Source organism: Pyxicephalus adspersus, chromosome 2 (genome assembly GCF_032062135.1).
Source record: "Pyxicephalus adspersus chromosome 2, UCB_Pads_2.0, whole genome shotgun sequence".
NCBI classification, from domain to species: Eukaryota; Metazoa; Chordata; class Amphibia; order Anura; family Pyxicephalidae; genus Pyxicephalus; species Pyxicephalus adspersus.
This window is the reverse complement of record NC_092859.1, coordinates 159,104,741-159,124,857: the sequence shown is the minus strand read 5'-3', so window position 1 is coordinate 159,124,857 and position 20,117 is coordinate 159,104,741. Positions and strand designations below refer to the sequence as shown.

The 20,117-nt window shown below is 42.1% G+C and overlaps 1 protein-coding gene across 2 annotated transcripts in view; it reads left to right on the top strand.

The window, feature by feature from the left end:
* Positions 1–20,117, top strand: part of LOXL2 (lysyl oxidase like 2) — a 46,750-nt gene that overhangs the window by 5,317 nt on the left and 21,316 nt on the right. Inside the window, exons 1-3 of one of the 2 annotated variants that reach the window (XM_072402894.1) lie at positions 8,559–8,600; positions 18,920–19,289; positions 19,783–19,958. In XM_072402894.1, coding sequence (XP_072258995.1) covers positions 18,953–19,289; positions 19,783–19,958 — 513 coding nt within the window. In that variant the 5' untranslated portion in view covers positions 8,559–8,600; positions 18,920–18,952. Of the gene's footprint in view, positions 1–8,558; positions 8,601–18,919; positions 19,290–19,782; positions 19,959–20,117 lie in introns of those variants that run through there. The other variant, XM_072402893.1, reaches the window with a different exon arrangement.

Here is a 20,117-nt window from a genome sequence, read left to right as displayed (position 1 = left end):
ATAATAATAATAATGATAATAATGATAATAATAATAATAATGATAATAATAATAATGATAATAATAATAATAATGATAATATAAGACTCTCCTTCCTCTCTGGTGCCTGGTTAGTAATTGTCTTGGTATTCAATATGCTTCTTGGTTGTGTTCCGAGCTCCGCACACGCATGGATTGCACCCATTACCACGCACACTGCACCTCTGTTCTGTGATGGAAGGGAGATGGGAAGCTCTACCAAACAAAGTTTAAATTTAATTAACTTTAAACAATGTGTAGACTTGTCTGTCAGCATTCCTAATATACCATGCAGCTCCAATTTCTATATGGAGAAGGAGATGAATATAGCTGCGGGGAGCAGCGGTTCTTAGCTTTAGGTAGCGCAAACACTGTGACACCGGAGACCTCGGCACCACAAATATGCAGAATTTTAATACCGGGTCAAAGCTGGGTCACTTTATACAGATAAATAACAGATAAAAACCTTTATAACCTCCAACAATCTACAACCCGCCCTGTCTGTGTTTATGGCAAAAGTATGGAATAATTACCCTGTTAGAGGTCATTACTTCTATTCTTCCAGATTGTAAGCTCTTTGGGTCAGGGTCCTCTCCTCCTCCTCATTTGCAACCCTTATTTAATGTACAGCGCTGCATAATGTTGGTGCTATATAAATCCTGTCTATTATTAATATTAATAATAATAATAATAATTATAATAATTCTGCAGGCCTGACCGAGCAATGAGCTTCATAATGGTTGTTCATAATGGGATTCTATACTAGCTGAGCCGGAAACTAGCGAAATGCAGCAGACGGGTCCAAGGCAGCCATCTATCCAATATATACACATGGTACATGCAAGCTAATTCACTCCTCAAGGTTCACCAGTATTTGATGTGCATTACATCTTATTGGGTTGGCTATTATTATTATAATTATTATTAATATTAGGATAGCTAGATCGTCCAACCTGGACAGGAGTTTTGGGACTGATGGAAGTCCAGGGCACCAACAATAAACTTTAAGCACTCCAGGAATCCGGGGGGATAGCACATTTGGGTAAAGTTGTTCACTTGGCAATGGAAGATGTGCTTGGTGCTGGTGTTAGGTATTTGGTGCTCCATGCTTGGACAGACAATGTGGTGGCTTCTCTGTGCCTATTGCACCTCTTATGATTGCCAGTCAAAGTATTGCGTGTGTTGTAAAAGATGCCACCTGGCCTGGGACGCCATTCTGCCCCATTCTGTCTCCGGCCACCAGGAATGAAATATATGGGACCTGCCATTATTAAGTAAATTCAGATGACCAACAATTACCAGGCTATAGGACTGTGCATTGCCTAGGCTCACACATTGGCTTCCATATCTGAGAGCCCATGAATGGTGGGACCAATAATGAGACCAATTAATCTCCAACCCATTAATGATAAATTGTAAGGCTTCGATAAATGTAAATGGCTGCGGAGACACGTTCACATTTCTCTGGCAGCTATCTCATTGATCTCATTGATTTCTGGGTCGCCTGGTCCCGGGTAAATTGAAGCCACACAACCCATTACTTGTTTGTCTCATCTTAGACTTCTTGTGTTTCTGAGAGGGTCTGCTCACTTGTGTGGTATTCGGATTTTCTCCTTTGGGTAGTGACGGGGTAATAAGGAAATGTTTATATATGATTGTCCTGGCTGGTTTATAGCCTAGTAATCCCAGGCTGGTCTTTACAAAGAGTGCCGGAGTTTGCTCATTGTACGGCCATCTGGTTTTCTAACAAAGCCTAAACCTACTGCAACCCATAAAATTCCAGCTACTTGGTATGTTTTATGTCTGCAAGAGTTCTTTAAACGCTCTAAAAAAATCATTGGATGGAGCTGCTATATTTGTCCTAATTTCTTTGCCTGACCCTAGGCTAGCAACGTCCACTGGTGCTCCTCTTCTCCTGGCCATTGCTCCGAAATGTTCCTATTCAGGCATTGTGAATACATTTGGGCTTCTTCCTCCTCTGTCTATCCTCCTGACCATTAATCACTGTCTAACAAATCCCAATGGCCCCGTGTGATCCCATTGACCCCACATAACTCCAATGATAATGGTAGCTGTGTAGTCAAGTTGAAAGTTTCATCTCTGCAGCCTGAAGGCTCATAAACTTTGATCCCCAAAGCTGACCCCTCGAACTTTATCACCTATATAGCAAATGGAATTGTTGTACAGGTCCAAACCTGGCTTACTTATAGGATTTTGTAATTAGGTAATGAGATGATGATATTTCAGCTGAATGCTGTGCAAAATAAAACCATGAGAACTAAAAACAAATCCATAAAATGAACCCTATATATTACCCTATTACGCACATACAGTAATCAAAATACAACTTTGTATCATTGTAGCCTGCATTGCCTATCTGCGGGTCAGTTGCAGAGATTTCCCCTAACTCGTTATCTCTGTGACACCAAGATAATAAATGAGGGGAATTGGGTCACTAGGACAGAAATTAGTCCCAGACAGCTAATAATTTATTGCTTTTGTTCCGGTGACATCTCCCATCTTTTGCTGTCCCTCCGACACTGTGACACCAGGAAAGGCATTGACACCAAAACCGAGCGGATGTTATTGTGTCCTGACATGTCCTTGTTGGCTTGAGTTGGGTTTTTGGATGATTAAACCATATGATCAGTGTGTCTCAATGTAAATATATATCTTCTGCAGAAAGCAATGCGTGTGCTCAGGAAAATGATTCCATTTCCATGATGACCTTTCTGCCCTGCTAGAAAAATTCCCCCTCTAGCCGCTCTCTTCTTTCCTCCAATGACCTACTAATGACTTCCTCACTCATAACCCCATCACACGCACGGCTCCAAGACTTTTCTAGAGCTGCCCCGATTCTCTGGAATGGTCTCCTCGTCCTATTCGGCTTGCTCCTACTTTCTGCTCATTTCAATGAGCCCTCAAAACGCTTCACCCTCACCTACCCGTCTTCTTCTGTCTCCTAAACCCTCACTACTTCCCACCATTCCATATCCCCCCTCCTATTGTGTGATACCTCCCTCACCTCCTGGATTGTAAGCCTGTAGAATAGGTTTGTTGGATTCTCAGACTTCACTGGTTTCACGCGTCTTTCAGATTTGTATTTTAGTTGAGGGGGTTGAGAGTTCTCTGTTTACCTACAAGAATGGTTCCGGGTTTACTCACTGGGGCACAATGGGTTGGGGGGGCACCAAATGGAAGTTTCTTGGGAAAGGCCCAGGTTCACATCAAGCCAGGACCAGGACAATAGTGCTCTGGGTTGCTGATTTGAAACAACAGCACCAGAGGCCCCCAATTTTTACAGGTTCCCCACCTTCTCCCACCCAGCTCATAGCACCATTGAGGTCTCATTCGCAGACCACCACCAGCTTTTATTATTTTCCACCTTGGTGTCTGCATTCCATTGCATTGTCCCCATTCACTCCAAACTTTCACTCCAGCTCTTTCCTTTCACTGACATTCTCATTACTAAATGACTTTTCAGGAAGCTAATGAATAACCTCCGGGTCCTCTGTGTGCCACAGGATCTCATTGTCTTTATGGTTGACATCTTAACCCCATTCTGTCTGTGGTCACCAGGTGCAGCCGAGGTCTGGCTCAATCTTAAGGTTAATGGCTTTCACTGGTCATGAATCATTCATTTCTGTGGCTGCAAAAATAGCAGAGGAAACCCATATATCTTCCAAGTGAAACTTATTTCAGTTTACTGTTCCATTAATGTTCAGGAAAATGATAGACAACAAAAATTCACTTGTCCTTGGAGGAGAGTAGAAAATGCGATTTGCAGTATTTCTTTCCATTGTGGTAACAAATTCCCATTTCAGGTGATCTCATTTTACATGTCTGTCCATCCACCAGCTAAATATTTAAAAATAAATATATATATAATAAAGTTATTCTCGCACTTCAAGTCACGTTATTGTAAATCAACAGAATATAAAGAGATGGAACATACGTTAGTGGCATGGTATCAGAAGGGGTGTTGGGGCAGGCACCTGGGGCATATTTTTGGGGGAAGAGGGGGCTGACTTAGTGGGTGCCTAATGCTGTAACTGTAAATCCTATTGTACAAATGTTGGGGTGCAAATAAATCCATTTGCCTCCTGTGTAGCCTGCACTCAACTTTCCAGGTTGCAGACTTTTCCAATATGGCAGCTAAAGCCAATGATTGTTCGGATTTTTCCCACTTTAAGTGCAACTTTGTAATAAATACCAACAGCTGCAGACTGTGTTATATACTGAACTATAACCAGATGATGAGGAAATGAGGAAAGTCAATGGCATCACCAGTGTGATGGTGGAGTGTTGTTCTGCTTTGGAGGTCCAGAAAGTTTGTCGGTCCTGGAGCCAATAACCTCCATTTGTAATGTCTGCACAAACTTTGTTTTATTGAGATGTTGTTAAATCATTTTATATTTCACTAATAATTTATAAAGCAAGGGCAAGACTCAATGGAGGAGACCGAGATGCTGGGACATATGGAAGGGTAAAGGTGCAGGGGCCAAGACGGAAAGAGAGCAAACATGGAGCTATGGATATGTCCATGCATGAAATCCATGGCCGACAGATATCCCTGGGGTTCTAAAGTCAATAAGGTCGCAAAGTTTTAGACTCAACTAAACAACCAAGGAGGGGGGCAGTCATTTTATATCTTGAATAACCATATGGCCAGTTTACGTGCCATTAACTCTGCGTCTTTCCCAATTAATCCCGTACTCAGACGTGGCCGGTCACAGAGGGCTTGTATCACGTTACACTGATCTGTGGCTGAAATATCACAAAGTGCCCAAAGTGTTTTCATTGAAAAGTTTTTTAATGCAAGGAATGTTCCAATATTCACATTCTTTATGGTTTTTTTTTTAAATGTAAACCTTTAATAAAGATTTTACCATATATAAGAATACAACAATGCAGGATCACAAAGAATCAAATAAAACATATATTAAACAATAAGCGAAGTGTAGGCGTAAAATACAGAATGATGTCAGAACATAAAAATAAACATCATGAAATACATACAAATCCACAGGAACAAAGACAAGATTATAAATACACCGATGCTTTTCTAGTTTTTATCCATTTAAACACCATGCAAGTGCGGAGATGCCCGTTGATATGCGGTAAATGCCCCCAGCTTTCCACTTGTGGCACCATATGGCTTTATGTGGATTTAACAAATACTTGGTGTCAATCCCACCTAATCCCCTAATCTTCACAGCATAGGGACTGATTGTTGTATAGTGCAAGAAAAGTCTATACAGACGCAATATTTGTCACCCTAAATGATCATTACAGGTGACAGTAGGAACGGATTGTTAAGATGGAGGATGAGCGGGAGGCAACAGGGCCACCATTGCATCTGTTCCACCGAACATTGGGCAGGGTTGCACCGTTGCTCCATTACGGGTTCATGGCATGCAGCCGAATCGGGACCATGGAGGCAAGATGTGAAAAGTGAAGGAGATCACCAGCACAGTTATAATTAAAAAGGATGAAAAGTTGAATACTTTATTAATAGAATACCATGTTTATGATACCAAGTGCTTTATAAAATTGGATGCAATCCATGTTTCGGTGTTTTGAAGCATTTGTATGCACTAGAATGAGGCGCGTGCATAGTTTTATGTTTGCACTGCAGCTGCCTTGATGTCATGGTGGGACTAAGGTCCATTGCAGTGTAAATAGATTCAGTTTTGGTAAGAAGAGATCTTTGCTGATCTCTTTTTTGCCGGGTCCACCTCATCCTTGTTTTCCTTTCTTTGTAATTCTTGTGAAGGCTTCATAAATGTGCTGAAAGGGCGCCCGGCATGCATTATGCATCAAAGTGTTGCACGTTCTCTGGCACCCTTTCCCAGCGCTGTATTGTGGCTATAAGCCCAGAGAACACAGATGCTGGGTATAGTTCCGGTTCTGTACTGCAATGGCTTGAACAATACTAGAAAATGTGTGTTTGATTAAAGGATAGTTCATTTATGGTTTCTGGACCGTGGTATTACCACCCAACTAAAAAATACTATTGCTGGAATGGACGCATCATGGGTGGCGTCTCACCGATCATAAGAGAGAAGGAGGAAGAGAAGGAATTTAGATTGTAAGCAAATCTAGTAAAGGTAAAATGGCAGAAAGGGTTGTAGATTATATATATAGAGGAGGCTGGGGACTGATCTGGTTATGGACCATTAATGGGTCTGAGCATGGATGGGTACAGAGTTGGACATTTTTGTGCCCGGTGAGGGAAGGTAAAGCAAACGTTGATCATAGACAGAAGAGAAAGCGAAATGATTGAGAAGAGAAAGGATTGATCTCCAGTAGCACTAGCTTTCCTGCAGCCAATCTTCTCATCATCACTGTCTTTTCATATCTTGATCTGCTCTGGATCTCCCAGATCTCTTCCTTGTGTCAGTGCTGCCCCACCACCCCCTCCAATGATGGTAATCTGGTGGGTTAATGAAAGAGCTTTGGGAAACTCGGATCACAAAATAAATGAAGCAGTAACATGGAGATCTTTGCATTTCAGATCCTCAGGTACATCTTTCTCTCCAGCAAGGAGAACATTGAGCAACACAGTACTGACATCCCTCACTCCAACTTTCTGGAGGTTATCAGAGTCATGGGAGTGACTAGACACAGGAAAAGCATTGCTAAGATACGTAGGGTATACATATTGATAAAATACGTCTGATCTAAATTTTGGAAATGATGTGCACAAGTGTAAACCTGAAATACAGCCTGAAATTTAAAAAGTGAAGATTTGCCGTTATATAGGGAACGTCCTGAGAAACCTGAAAAATGTACCTTTTGCTTTATTTGACAACGTGCTTATCGCTGCTTTGTCAATGGCGCAACTCTCAGAAATTGCATTTCATGCTGGTAAATGGAAAACATCTGGGCTGTGTGTTAAATAATCTGAGGGCTTTTTTTTTTTTTTAGCCAAGCCTGTGATGTATATTAGTTTAGAAAGTGTGTTCACGTGCAGGCACCATGCCTTTGCTGCTGTGTGTGTATTCTTATAAAGACATGGAGGTAGCTTCTAGAATTTACAGGATGCTCCACTGAATCCAAATGCCCGAATGGTGTGAACACTGAAATAAGTGCTAGATAACAATGGAGGCCATAGATGTGTACAATAATGATGGTGGCCATAGATGGGTACTAGATTACAATGGTGGCCATGGATTGGAATTAGATAACAATGGTGGCCATGGATGGGTACTAGATAGATGGGTGGCCATAATAGGTACTACATCATACTGGTGGCCATAGATGGGTACTAGGTAACAATGAAGGCCAAAGATGGGTACTAGTTGTACAGCGCTGTGTAATATGTTGGCGCTATATAAATCCTGTTTAATAATAATAATAATAATAGATTATTGTGGTGTCTAAAGATGGGTATTAGACAACAATAGCAGCTATAGATGGATACTACATAACGATGGGGGCCATAGATGGGCATTAGATAATGATGGTGGCCATAGATGGGTACTGGATAATGTTGGTGGTCATAGATGGGTACTAGATGGCAATGGTGGCCATTGATTGGTACTAGATAGCGTTAGCAGCCATAGATTGGTACTAGATGGCAATGGTGGCCATTGACTGGTACTAGATGGCAATGGTGGCCATTGATTGGTACTGGATAACGAGGTGGTCATAGTTGGGTACTAGATAATGATTGTGTGCAAAGATGGGTACTAGGTAACATTGGTGGCCATAGATGGGTACTACATAACAATGGTGGCTTTAGATGGGTACTGGATAAAAGTGGAGGCCATCGATGAGTACTAGAAAATAATGTTGACCATAGACGTATAGACAAGTCTATAGAAACTGTTCTGCTTTCTGGTTTTCTATATGATTGTATTTACAAACCTGAACCCTTGCGTGCCGTAACTGAGGTCTAGAACTGAGATTGAACTAATATTGGAAAAGACCTTTGTCTATAGTAACCGTTCACATTCCCTGGTTGTTTCCCTTAAACTCTCTATTCACATCCACTTTTTCACTTGAATAAACCAATATAAGATATTCGAGCAACCAATATAAAAAAAAAACAGGTTTTCCATCTTCATTGATCTCTACAAACATGCAGTTAGATTAATTGGCTTCCCCCAAAAAATTTGCCCTTAGATTGCTAATAATGACATATGACTATGGTAGGGACATTAGATTGTGAGCTCCTTTGAGGGACAGCTAGTCACATGACTATAAACTTTGTACAGCGCTGTGTAATATGTCGGCGCTATATAAGTACTATGTAATAATAATATTGTTAATAATAATAATACAATGGAGATGGTTGCATTATATGGTCAGCATTCATAGATTCATTTTTATAAACATTTTATTCCCAGTCTCCCTGCCTATGTTACGTATATTACTTTTGCTATCACCAGATAAAAGAAAATATTTGTGAAGGGAAAAAGTCTCACAACTTGTAGACACTGGAAATCCCCTTTAGGTTTACTTTGTTATTCTTCCCTTCGGTCCCATTACTGTGTCCACATAACTAAGACATGACATCATTAGAAAGTGCTCAGCCTTTCCCTGGTAACATGATTGTGGAAGAGGAAAAGTGCAAGGTAAGCGAGATTTACTCCGCAGGCTCCATAGGTTAACAGGAGTTTGGCATTGAGAGGCGATGACGGGGCCAATGCCTAATTATAATGACATTAGAGAGACATTAATAATGATTTTGTTTTAGTTATTAGATTGTAAGCTCTTCAGGGCAGGATCCTCTCCTCCTCCTGTATCACTGTCTGTATTGATCTGTCATTTGTAACCCCTATTTAATGTACAGTGCTGCGTAATATGTTGGTGCTATATAAATCCTGTTTAAAAATAATAATATTAGATACTCATTAATATGTAGTGTAAAGCAGAACGGCCCCAGAATTGGGTAACATAATCGGGAATCAGAATCGGGTAACATATTCCATGCTTCTGTTGTATTGTATTTATAATTCCAAACAATATAAGTGGAATGGTCCAATAAGCACAGCAGCCAATGTATGGCACCACAGTGCTAATGTATAAGGAAAGGCTACGTCTGGGCCCATTCATGCTGGATGTACATTCCATGCATAGTTGTACTATAACAAAGTAAACATAACACAAAGTTCTATGACGTGTGAATATTCTAGTTCTGTAGTATCTTACTATAGAGGTGTATGCACAACACACATTGCATAGCAGTGCCAACCTATTGTTCATTCATTACATGGCTGCTATTATGTAGTGTAAAGTCAGGCTTCACATGTAGAATTATATATGCCTTGCGTAAAATGTTTAGTATTGTGTTTCATTTTGTACATGTTACAGCATGTATGGCAGTTACAGTATTGAGCATTTACCATGATGTATAGCAAGTTATGCAAGGAACACCAAGACTGGAGAACATAGACTATGATAGGAGAACCTGGGTGATCCAGCAAATCTCCCCAATCTTAGAGATTTAGAAAATCAGGTCAATTGTATAACCCATAAACCATACTGCAATTCATTTTCAAACTTGTACGAGAAATGAAAGCTGTCATCTTATTAGTTACTGTTGGATTGATGGTTTGCATTGCAGCATTCATCCACTCATACTTCATTATTGGGTAGCATGGTTGGCTCAGTGGCTAGCACTCCCAGGTCTCAGGTTCAAATCCCAGCCAGAACACTATCTGCATGGCGTTTGTAGGTTCTCCCCGTGTCTGTGTGGGTTTCCTCTGGGTACTCCGGTTTCCTCCCACATTCCAAAAACATGCAGTTAAGTTATTTGGCTTCCCCCTTAGACTGTGGTAATGACAAATGACTATGGTAGGGACATTAGATTGGGAGCTCCTTTGAGGGACAGCTAGTCACATGACTTTGGACTTTGTACAGCACTGCGTAATATGTTGGCACTATATAAATACAGGATAATTATATTATTGGGTAGCAGGGGTTGGTGTGAAGGGTCTGTATGGTTTCATCATTTTCTTTCACATTATAAAAAGGGAAACCACTTATAAGAACAAGCAGCCACAGGCCGGTGGAGAAGGAGAGCGGCTGAGCCTGGGGCAGACACACAGGAATCTGTGATTAGAGGTTAATAAAGTCTGCACTCCGCCTGGATCATCCATCTCTGCATTACATCTTCATGTCTGAAGACGCACAATGATACACGTGTGCACTCTGTAACACGGATCATATGCACTTTTATCTTCAAAGCTTCTGTAATCTGCAGACGTGTATGACGATCTGTAATAATGGGATCAGCTATGCACGTCATTCCCTGAGCACCATGAAATAAGTTCTGTGCTAGGCGAAGAAGGGGAATATTGGCAAAAGATGTGGCTTGAATAAGTTACATGAAAAATTGGGACTGGTGCCATGTATAATATTATTACAAACAGATTCAAGGGTGACAGATCAGTGGTGAAGGTTGTTAGAGGTCTACAGGTCCTTTGCTATAGTGGCTGCTGGTACACCTAAAGTAGATCCAAATCCAAAGATTTAGAAACCAGTTGGGTAGATTTATAATGAATATTAGGATTTTTTTATGACCTATGTTGGGATAATTCCCCTGATTTTCTGTCTTGTAGGCAAAACAGGAAGTGATAGAAAATCTATCCAAAGTGAGGAATCCCCCTTGGATAGTTGTCCCCTAACAAATAGTCCACATTGGAAGATTACTCTTCCATTCCTCCATTGCCAGGTCTACAAGGCCGCCCATGTGTCTCTATGATACATGAAGTGTCCTGGAGCTAAGTGAACACTTCTTCTTCTGCATGTGCTTAGTGGATGGAGTGACCAACAGCTTGGTCCTGGCAACAGAACGAGGAGAAGGGAGAGAGCAGCCAATCTTACATTGGGCAACATTGATCTGCCACATCCAACCAATGGGCACCATGGTGCTCATCACCATCTCACGTAACACCATGGTCTGCCCCCCACTTGTTTCATCCCCTACTACCATCCCTCACCCATTCCACTTTGCCAACTTTGTGCCATTGTACTTCACACCCCAATCCCACTTGGCACCATTGTTTTGCCACACCCCATCTCCGGATACAATAGTGCCCATTTGGTAACCCTATTAGGAACCTCGGCACTGTGGTCAATGGCTCTGGATTGGAAGTTCTAAGACCTAAATTACCGAGTGTTCACACACAGCTGAATCCACCGCCCAGGTTGGCCCTTCCAATTAAAAATCTTTTGTGCTTTGTTACAGGTTTTCAGCTCAGCATTTTTTATACACTCAGGGACAAATATTTATAAAACAATGTCTCTGATATTTAAAAGTGTTGTATGACAGTAAATGAACCACAACCAGTGAGTCCTTGGTAAAAGTCGCATTCACTGTTCCAGAAATTGACCCCCTATTCTAGACTAATATATGATTTGGTCCCCAAGGTACAGCAGCCATATTGTAATGGGCAAAACCAAGAACCAAAAACAACACAGGCATAGAAACAACTTTTGACAGTATTATACCCATAGATATATTATATACCAGATATATTTACATCCTAATTATATTTTTTGTTCCCTTCAAGCAAGAACATCCAGTACAACAACGTGTGCTTGAAGAGGTCATCATGAGAATGGCCGTAGTCCAGTGCGACCTCCCATTATGATATGGGTTTCATTAAATCCGGTAGTCTGTACAATAAAAAACCCTGAAATTTGGCACAAACAGCCCATCACCTCCCTGTATGTGGAAAATATAAGGCGTATTTACTTGGGGCCAGGTCCTTGTGGTTTAGCAATGATGATATCACCCCATTCTATGGATGATGTTTTTGTGGGGGAGGCCATAGGGGAAACAGCCAAACCAATCATCTGGAAATATAATTACTAGAACATATGTGTATGTAAGCTACAACTCACCCATACGCTTCTGTTAGTCACTGGTAAAAATATCTGTCCGGGCTGATCATTGTAATAATTCTTTAGGACTAGTAAAGGAAAACCAGGGGATGGAAATGTTTAGCTGTTATCCAAGGCAGCCAAATATATCCTGAACATCAGGAAGCTATTTGTATGAACCGTGACCTTGGATCTGCCCCAGGCTACCTGGTATACCCCACATCATACCTACATAGAATAATGCATTTATTTTATTTATTCATCAAGGAAGATCCAATAAGGAACTCCACTAAGTGTCCTTCCAGGTTCCAATGTCTCGGTGGGATAATGATGGCTGATGCCGGTACTTCTGACCATCAGTCCTGGTAATATATTGATCTGTGCAGCACTACAATACTCTATATGCAAGGATATGTTCATGTTCATATGATAGATGAATTTTGTGTACATCCAACTGGCCCTTAGGATATCCAGAGTAGAGGACAACAACACGGGAATAGAGATGTATGAAGGAAATGGCGCTCAACTGAAACCTTTTACATATACTGTGACCCGAGGATTCTTTATAACATGCAGACCATTTGTTAGGTCTGTGAAACTTCAATAATGAAATGAAATGTTTAAAAACATTACATGTGCTTTGCTCTGGGGTAAAGAGCCCAACCCCACCATGTTTTTGATTGCAAATAGGCGTTGTGACAATACACAAAGTGATAAGGTGGCTTAGAGTTCTCCGTATGTTAATCTTTCAGTGTGTGATGTCAATATTTTCCTTCCATCCATCACAGTCTGCACAGAACTCATATCAAGATTCAAACCTCAGAGTAATAAATCTTTATATACAATGCAACAAATCTTGCAAAAACAGGCAGCTCCAAACTTGAATGTACACCTAGGGAATGCAGGTCATCTGTTATCCAACATAAAAACTCTTGTGTTTGCAGTATATTTAAGGGGAACAAGTGTAGGATTGCCCAGACTTCTTTCCACCAACCTTTTTCTATAAATAAAATAATCTGTTCAGATATGAAATCTTTACCTACAACAGGGAAAGTTGGGGCAGATCCAATGTCTTGTTGAGAAATAAAATCGCCTCCAGGTCGATGTCTTTAAGTTCAACACCAACCCATATATACTCTCCCACAGGATTGTTGCCCTATGGACTTTATTTCCCATTTAGTAAATGCAAAATCCCCATGGAACCAATTCAAATTACCTGTTACGTCTGGGAATGGGGAAGCATGCATGCTCATCCCGTAATGCAATACTTGGGTCTAAGAACCGGCAAGCCCAACATTATCATTTGAGAAGGAATACGACATCATGAATCCAATGTAACCTCCAACAATGTCCAACATAAAGCTTTCATAGAGCAACCAAGAAGGGTACAAGAGAGTCAAGGGTTAGGCTTTACCAGATTTATTCCAAGTATATTGGATTACTGAGGTTCTTCCATGATAGTCTATCTGTCTTGGAGAGCTTTCACAAATCAGGCCCAAAAGCTCCACCAGGTATCCCATGAGTCCAGTCAACAGGCTTCCTATAATTTAAAGTTTGTTTCTGAAATAAATAGGTCATTTTATAATACAAACAACACAATATAATTACAAACAAGCTTGGATAATAATCCTGACATTCTCTCTTCAAAGAATAATTCTTCTACTACATATGGAAGTGTTCAGCCTGTGCACCCATAGACATCAATAGTCTGAAACATCTCCGTTTCTCTTTCTTACTTCACCTGCTGCAAAAGTAATTAGCCAATTATTTGTTTTAAAGCTCTAGAAGTCTGCAGAACATCAGCCAGTTGAGTCATCCCATTGACGGATACAGAAGCACAAAGTGATTAGGAACGCAGGAATAATCCCTTATTGGCCCCTTATTTCCTGAACATCTGCAGATGGGGTTTTCAGAAAACAGCTCCCAACGTCTAGAATACTCGGGGAAAGTCCCAGATTTAAAGATTTATCCCTGAAAATGTCCTCGTTGTGACCTTATTTCATTTTAAGAGTCTAAATGGAGGATGTTAGCTCTACATGTTCATACCCATTATCTTCAATTTTTATGAAAGGAAATGCTGGCAAATATTAGTAATATTGTATAATATTGGCACATGCGGTATATTATTGGAGCTGCAAGCTGTTTCTTGCTGCACATCAGCAGACATAAATCTTCAGGACTTCCAGCTGTTCCTGACCTGGCCTTGACTTCCTCCATCTTTGTTCTGCATCTTCTCCAATTATAGACCAAATGTATAGATATACAGGGGGCTGGACCGGTGATCTCAACCTTTTTAACATGAGGGGACCTCTCAAATAACTTTTAGGTCTTCAAGGAATCCTTCTATAATTATTATATCCACAGATCACAGTATATTAGTGTGGTGGTCAGTGGGAAGAATGTCACCCTTGATGGCAATCCTTGGGGGCACCTGTGAGGTGCAAACTGCTCATTGCACCAGGAACCCCCAGCAACCTCTGGAAGAACCCTGATTGATTGTCAGTGGCTTCGGAGATGTTGGAAGAGGAAATCTGTTTCTCATTCTTCTCTCTGAAATGGCCCAAAGGTCATCTCGGTGCTCCTCAAACCAAAACCAAACTGTTTGGGTTTCAAGGTGGTGACCCCATAGTTCTTCTGTAACATAAATAATTTCTTTATAAAGTTCTCAGCAGACTTTTTTGGGTCAACAGATACCCCAGATCATAACACTGCCCCCACAGACACCTCAGATCATAACACTGCCCCCACAGACACCCCAGATCATAACAACACTGCCCCCACAGGCACCCCAGATCATAACACTGCCCCCACAGGCACCTCAGATCATACTACTGCCCCCACAGGCTCTCCAGATCATACCACTGCCCTCACAGGCACCCCAGATCATAACACTGTCCTCACAGGTACCCCACATCATAACACTGCCCTCACAGGTACCCTGGATCATAACACTGCCCCCACAGGTACCCCAGATCATAACACTGCCCCTATAGATACCCCAGATAATAAAACTGCTCCCATAGGCTTGGGGACTGGATATATATAGTTACATGTGTCGTATTAACACTCTCCTTTGTCGATGAGATCTGTATATTAACCTATCCCTAATATGAGCAGGTTGGGTCCATGTGTGGGTATGTAATCCATTCTAATTTTGGTGCATTATATCGCCCAGACGGTTATATTCCAAGCAGCTGCCGGTGATCACATTCTGCAGCCGGTCTGCACCATTGAAGTTGCATAGTCATTGTCTGCTGCGTGTCATCATATCGGCCATTTTGAGACATTTCATGTTTTATGAGATGACAAATTACAAGTCTGAGTGATTTCACAGCTGGTGCTGGGTGTGCTGCAAGGTGCTCCTCCATTTATTGGTTTGTAAATATTTCCAAATGACATTAAAATGATGGTACAGTATGTGCATACATTCTGCATGGCTGTCCCAAGCCAAACGCCCCCCCACCCTGCACGTCTCTCAGGCATGGAAAATTCTCTTGCATCCAGAATATATCATACTGACAATCATACGTGATCAGCAACATCTAATTTCTGCGCTGCTGGGACCGGAAAATAAGAGTCCCTGGATAGCCTGGGGCCCCAGACTGCTTTATGGGAGATCTAATTCAAAAATATGCGATGATTCACAATGTCGTTTATTCTACATACATATAGTTTAATAGAGTAATATAGGGGGATGATATTGGGAAGACATTTTGGAGAACGTCTCGGGTTATTAATAAAGGGAAATTTGTATTTCATTCACAATGAATTATTCCATGCCAAGTGATGGCTGAAGCTGGGTGCTAAAATGCTCTTTCCAGTATCCGGCTTCAGCCCATTTATTGGGGCCCGGATCTGCAGACCGCATGGATTGGCTATTGGCTTTACCTCCCTGATGGCGGTTCTGGGTGGCCTGGGTGCTTGGCAGTGGTAAAGAACTTCTTGATCAGTGGGAGCTACATGTGGAGAGACCTCAATTAACAGGGTTTAGTATGCAGTTAGATCCTGAAACTTTTATCCCCCCCCAAAATTCATAGAAACAATAAAAAAGCACCCAATGCCAATTCCAGGGCTCTTGTTGGCTGCAGAAGCTCCAAGTCAGGGAAGTGATGTGCCCAAGGTGAGGTGGGCAGACAAGCTTCACCAAACCTCCCATTGCCCTAAATATCATTGAATCAAATTGAAGGGCAAACCCATTTTTTGCAGGTCTTGAAGGCGGTGCCGTCATGTTTGGGTCTCTCGAAATCTTCATGCAGCATCTTAGGTCAGACAGCCATTGAACAACTTCTACAGACGTGAATGGTAGCACTTACCAATCGCATTAGCATGGATTTCCACACTGTTGCATACAATTTAAAAATTGTTCTGAAGTGCAGCAGATGACCCATGATCATTTGTGATATTTGGCATGATAGTGCTTAGCAAACCTTAGGGAACACGTGCTTGTGCCAGTTACCTGCCCATATGAAGTTAGCTTTATGCTGCGTGTACATGAGGAGCTGAGCTGTTTTACAAAAAGTTTATGAATGTTGATGGGTTCAATTTATTTCCTTTAAAAAAGAAAAAATCTGCAACATCAAACACCAACCAATCAAATTTCAGTTTTCTGAAGGATAACCAGTGATTGAATCTTGGAATGACTATTGCCATGCTATGTGATTATCAGAAACATTTATCATTCCTCTTTGTGATCCATAAACTCTTCTCTAAAATGTATTTCTTTTTGCATGTAAATTCTTTGAACAATGTATGTTTTTTATGTTTTTGAGCTTTAGGGTTGCAAGGGTTATGTTTAATTCTAACACCATATTTGAGCACAAAGCTTGGCCCCAATTGTGTGCAATGATGTTGGACGTCACTTCTAATCATCTAAACATTGATTTTAGGATATTTGTAGGTCTTATATTGCTCCTCGTCTTTCCATAAGTGTCGGTGTCAGACACGATGCAGGCCTAACCTTCCATCCAACCAGTAGAGCGCCATGTGTGGCCGCCATGAAAAGAATGGTCATTGTTCTGCAGGAAGTCAAAAGTGCAAAGAAAAATGTTCAATGACATCAGACCACAAGCAGCTTTAGTATGTTATTTCAGAAGGTCTGGAAAAGGTTCCGTGCGTTGGTGTGAATGTTACCAGAGGCTCCTATGGAACAATTTGACGTCTTATAGCTGAAATTGTGCAACGGCGACGGATGTCTGCTGCTATGGACGCTCCACCAGCTCAGCAAATATTGTCCGGATCTGGGGTATTCCCTGTTCCAGTGAGATCATATTCCGGGTGATTTCATGTTGGAATTATTCAGACTTAGGAACCAACAGAGAAGGAGACAGGGAGGGGGCAGCTCCTGTACAAGTCTGGGGGAAGGGGCTACAGGAAAAGTTTATTTTACAAGAGGATATGGGCTTCCACCTACACATAATGATCAATCTACTGAATCATTCTGATGTTTGTATGGTGCCCGGGGTGTAAGCAAATCTCTAATATCCAGGATTTGGGATAAGCATGGTTAGATGTTTGTAAGTGTTGGCAATAATTTGTTAAAATTCCATTTTCTGTGGTTTGTTCAGCATGTTCTATATGTATAGGAGAAGACCTGGTTGGTGGTGGCTGGATCTAATTAAAGTGTGATATCACCCTAGGGAGGATAAGTGGGTTCTCACGGTGGTTAAGGGCCACTGAAGGAACCTAGCAGCCATCTCATGGGTCAGCAGAGCCTGACTCACGGCATCTATACAATATATCTTTGTCTAAGACACTGAAAGTAGATTTTAGCCATGTCTGAAATCTGAGAGCTTGCAGCTATAAACGCTGGAAAACATTGAACTTTGCTTGGGTTATATTGCAGCATGGTGAGATCCAGAGGGCCCCAGGGATGAAAGGCGACATGGGCATACATGGGGGGTTGTAGTTTTCAGACATTTAAAACTTTTAAACCAACTGCTGCTGCCTGATTTACTTGACAGCCACCAGCTACTTACAGGCAGGCATTTGCCAGGATGGAGAATATAGGTTGCAGGATGGCAGCCACCAGTTGCATTGACATTGTGGCATGGTGGACCCATGCAAGGAGTCATAATATCCCAGCACAACAACTTCCAATTCCAGCTGGCTCTGGTCTAGTGATTCTCCTCCAAGATACCCCGGTAGCAGCAGCACAGGGGTAGAATTGGCGGTAGGTAGTGTGCCAGTGGTCCGCCAGTCTTTTCAATATTCCAGCACGCAGTACAGCTGCCTGTCACTTCTATGGTTCCCAATCTTGGGAAAGCTTAAAGTACAAAAACTGCAGTGATTTTATGTATTGCACAAGATACATAAAGGGTGCAATGTAAGGTGTATGGGGCCCATTCACCAAGACTGTACACACAACCCTCTGGTGCCCTGTACACCCAACCAGTCGGGACCATATAGATACAAACAGAGGGAGCTATGCACACCCAACCATTTGGGGCCACAGATTCACAACTAGATGGGACCATGTAAACAGATCCAGAATAAGCCTGTACACACAACCCCATGGTGCACTGTAAACCCAACCAGGTCGGGCCTTTAGCACCCATTGCACAAGATACATGTAAGAGGAAAAGTAGGGTGAGTGTATGAGGCCCATTCACCAAGACCCGATGAGTCTTTGTAATCTAAACCATATAGGGCCCTGTACACACAACCCTCTGGTGTCCTGCACACCCAACCATTTGTGGCCACAAATTCACAACCAGATGGGACATCCAGAATAAACCTGTACACACACCCCTATGGTGCACGATAAACCCAACAAGGTGGGGCCATATACATCTAAACAGATAGGCCCTGTACTAGCAGATGGGACTGTGTCCATTCACCCAGATGGGGCCTGTACTCACATGTGGATGAAACTATGTACTCACCAGAAGAGGCCCTGTATGCAAAGCTAGATAGGGCCCATGTACACATGAGGAGATGGGCTCTGTATGCACAATCATGTACATATAAATGTTCTGCCTTTCACACAGTTTCATTTGTTTCTGGAAATTGCACTGTAATGAATATCTGCATTCCAATTATATATTGCTTCTCCTTCTTGTTCCAGGCGTGCAATCAGAGCGGGTGACTTCCCTAAACCATGTTGGTGGTCCCGGCATTCCTCGTCTTCCTTACACTGTCTGTACCCACCCTGGGGCAATATGAGCATTGGCAATATTATCCTGAATATTACGAGCAGCAAGCACCCCCTCCACAGCCAACTCAGCCGCCCAAACCAGCCCAGAAAGTCCACATTCGTTTAGCGGGCGAGAAACGCAAGCACTCAGAAGGAAGAGTGGAAGTTTACTACAATGGCGAGTGGGGCACTGTGTGCGATGATGACTTCTCCATCCATGCGGCTCATGTGGTCTGCAGAGAACTGGGCTTCGTGGAGGCGTTATCGTGGGCACCCGGCTCCAAGTATGGCAAGGGTGACGGTGAGTATGAAATGCCGCATGGCCATATACTTACATCTGTGTGCTGGCACCATACAGGGAGGTCTAACTCTGCTTTTGCCCACTTTACCCCCCTATATACATTCCAGGCAAATATAAATCTTTTGGTATTAGGAATGGGCAGTTTTAATATTTTAGAATTAAACATTCAGTTTCTTACAGAGATCAGTCATGATTGGGCCTTAATATTATAACTTTGTATTGAATCTATGGTCCGCCACAATCTGATTGGTTTTTGCATATTGCTGCATAGAAAGTGCTGGGAAATTTGTGACCACAATGAATTGAAATGTAATTGGTTCACCTGGACTACTACAAGGTGTGAATCATCCTTACCCCTTCCACTGTTTTATTGAATAAGCTAATACAACATGCAGGCAGAGCAAGGGCATGATAACTCTTGGGGAGCCAAGCAACATAAAGTTGAGCACCCCTGCGATCCGCCATGACATATCACATTTTTCCTCTTTCCCAGGTCCAATCTGGCTGGACAATGTCCACTGCAATGGCAGAGAGAGTAGCATTGCCTCCTGCACCTCCAATGGCTGGGGGGTGTCAGACTGCAAACACAGCGAGGATGTCGGCATTCAGTGCAGCGACCGCAGGATCCCCGGGTTCAAATATGATAACGCTTTGGTGGAGAGATTGGAGGTGAGGACTGCGGAATTGTGGGTGGAAAGATGATTGGGTTCCCAATGTGTTATCCAGTGATGATGACATGGAAGCCAATAAAAATCCTAATTATTACTTTAATGTCCACTATAATATTTTGTCCCGGGAGGTCCAGAGGGACTGAAGGGTTTGCTGATT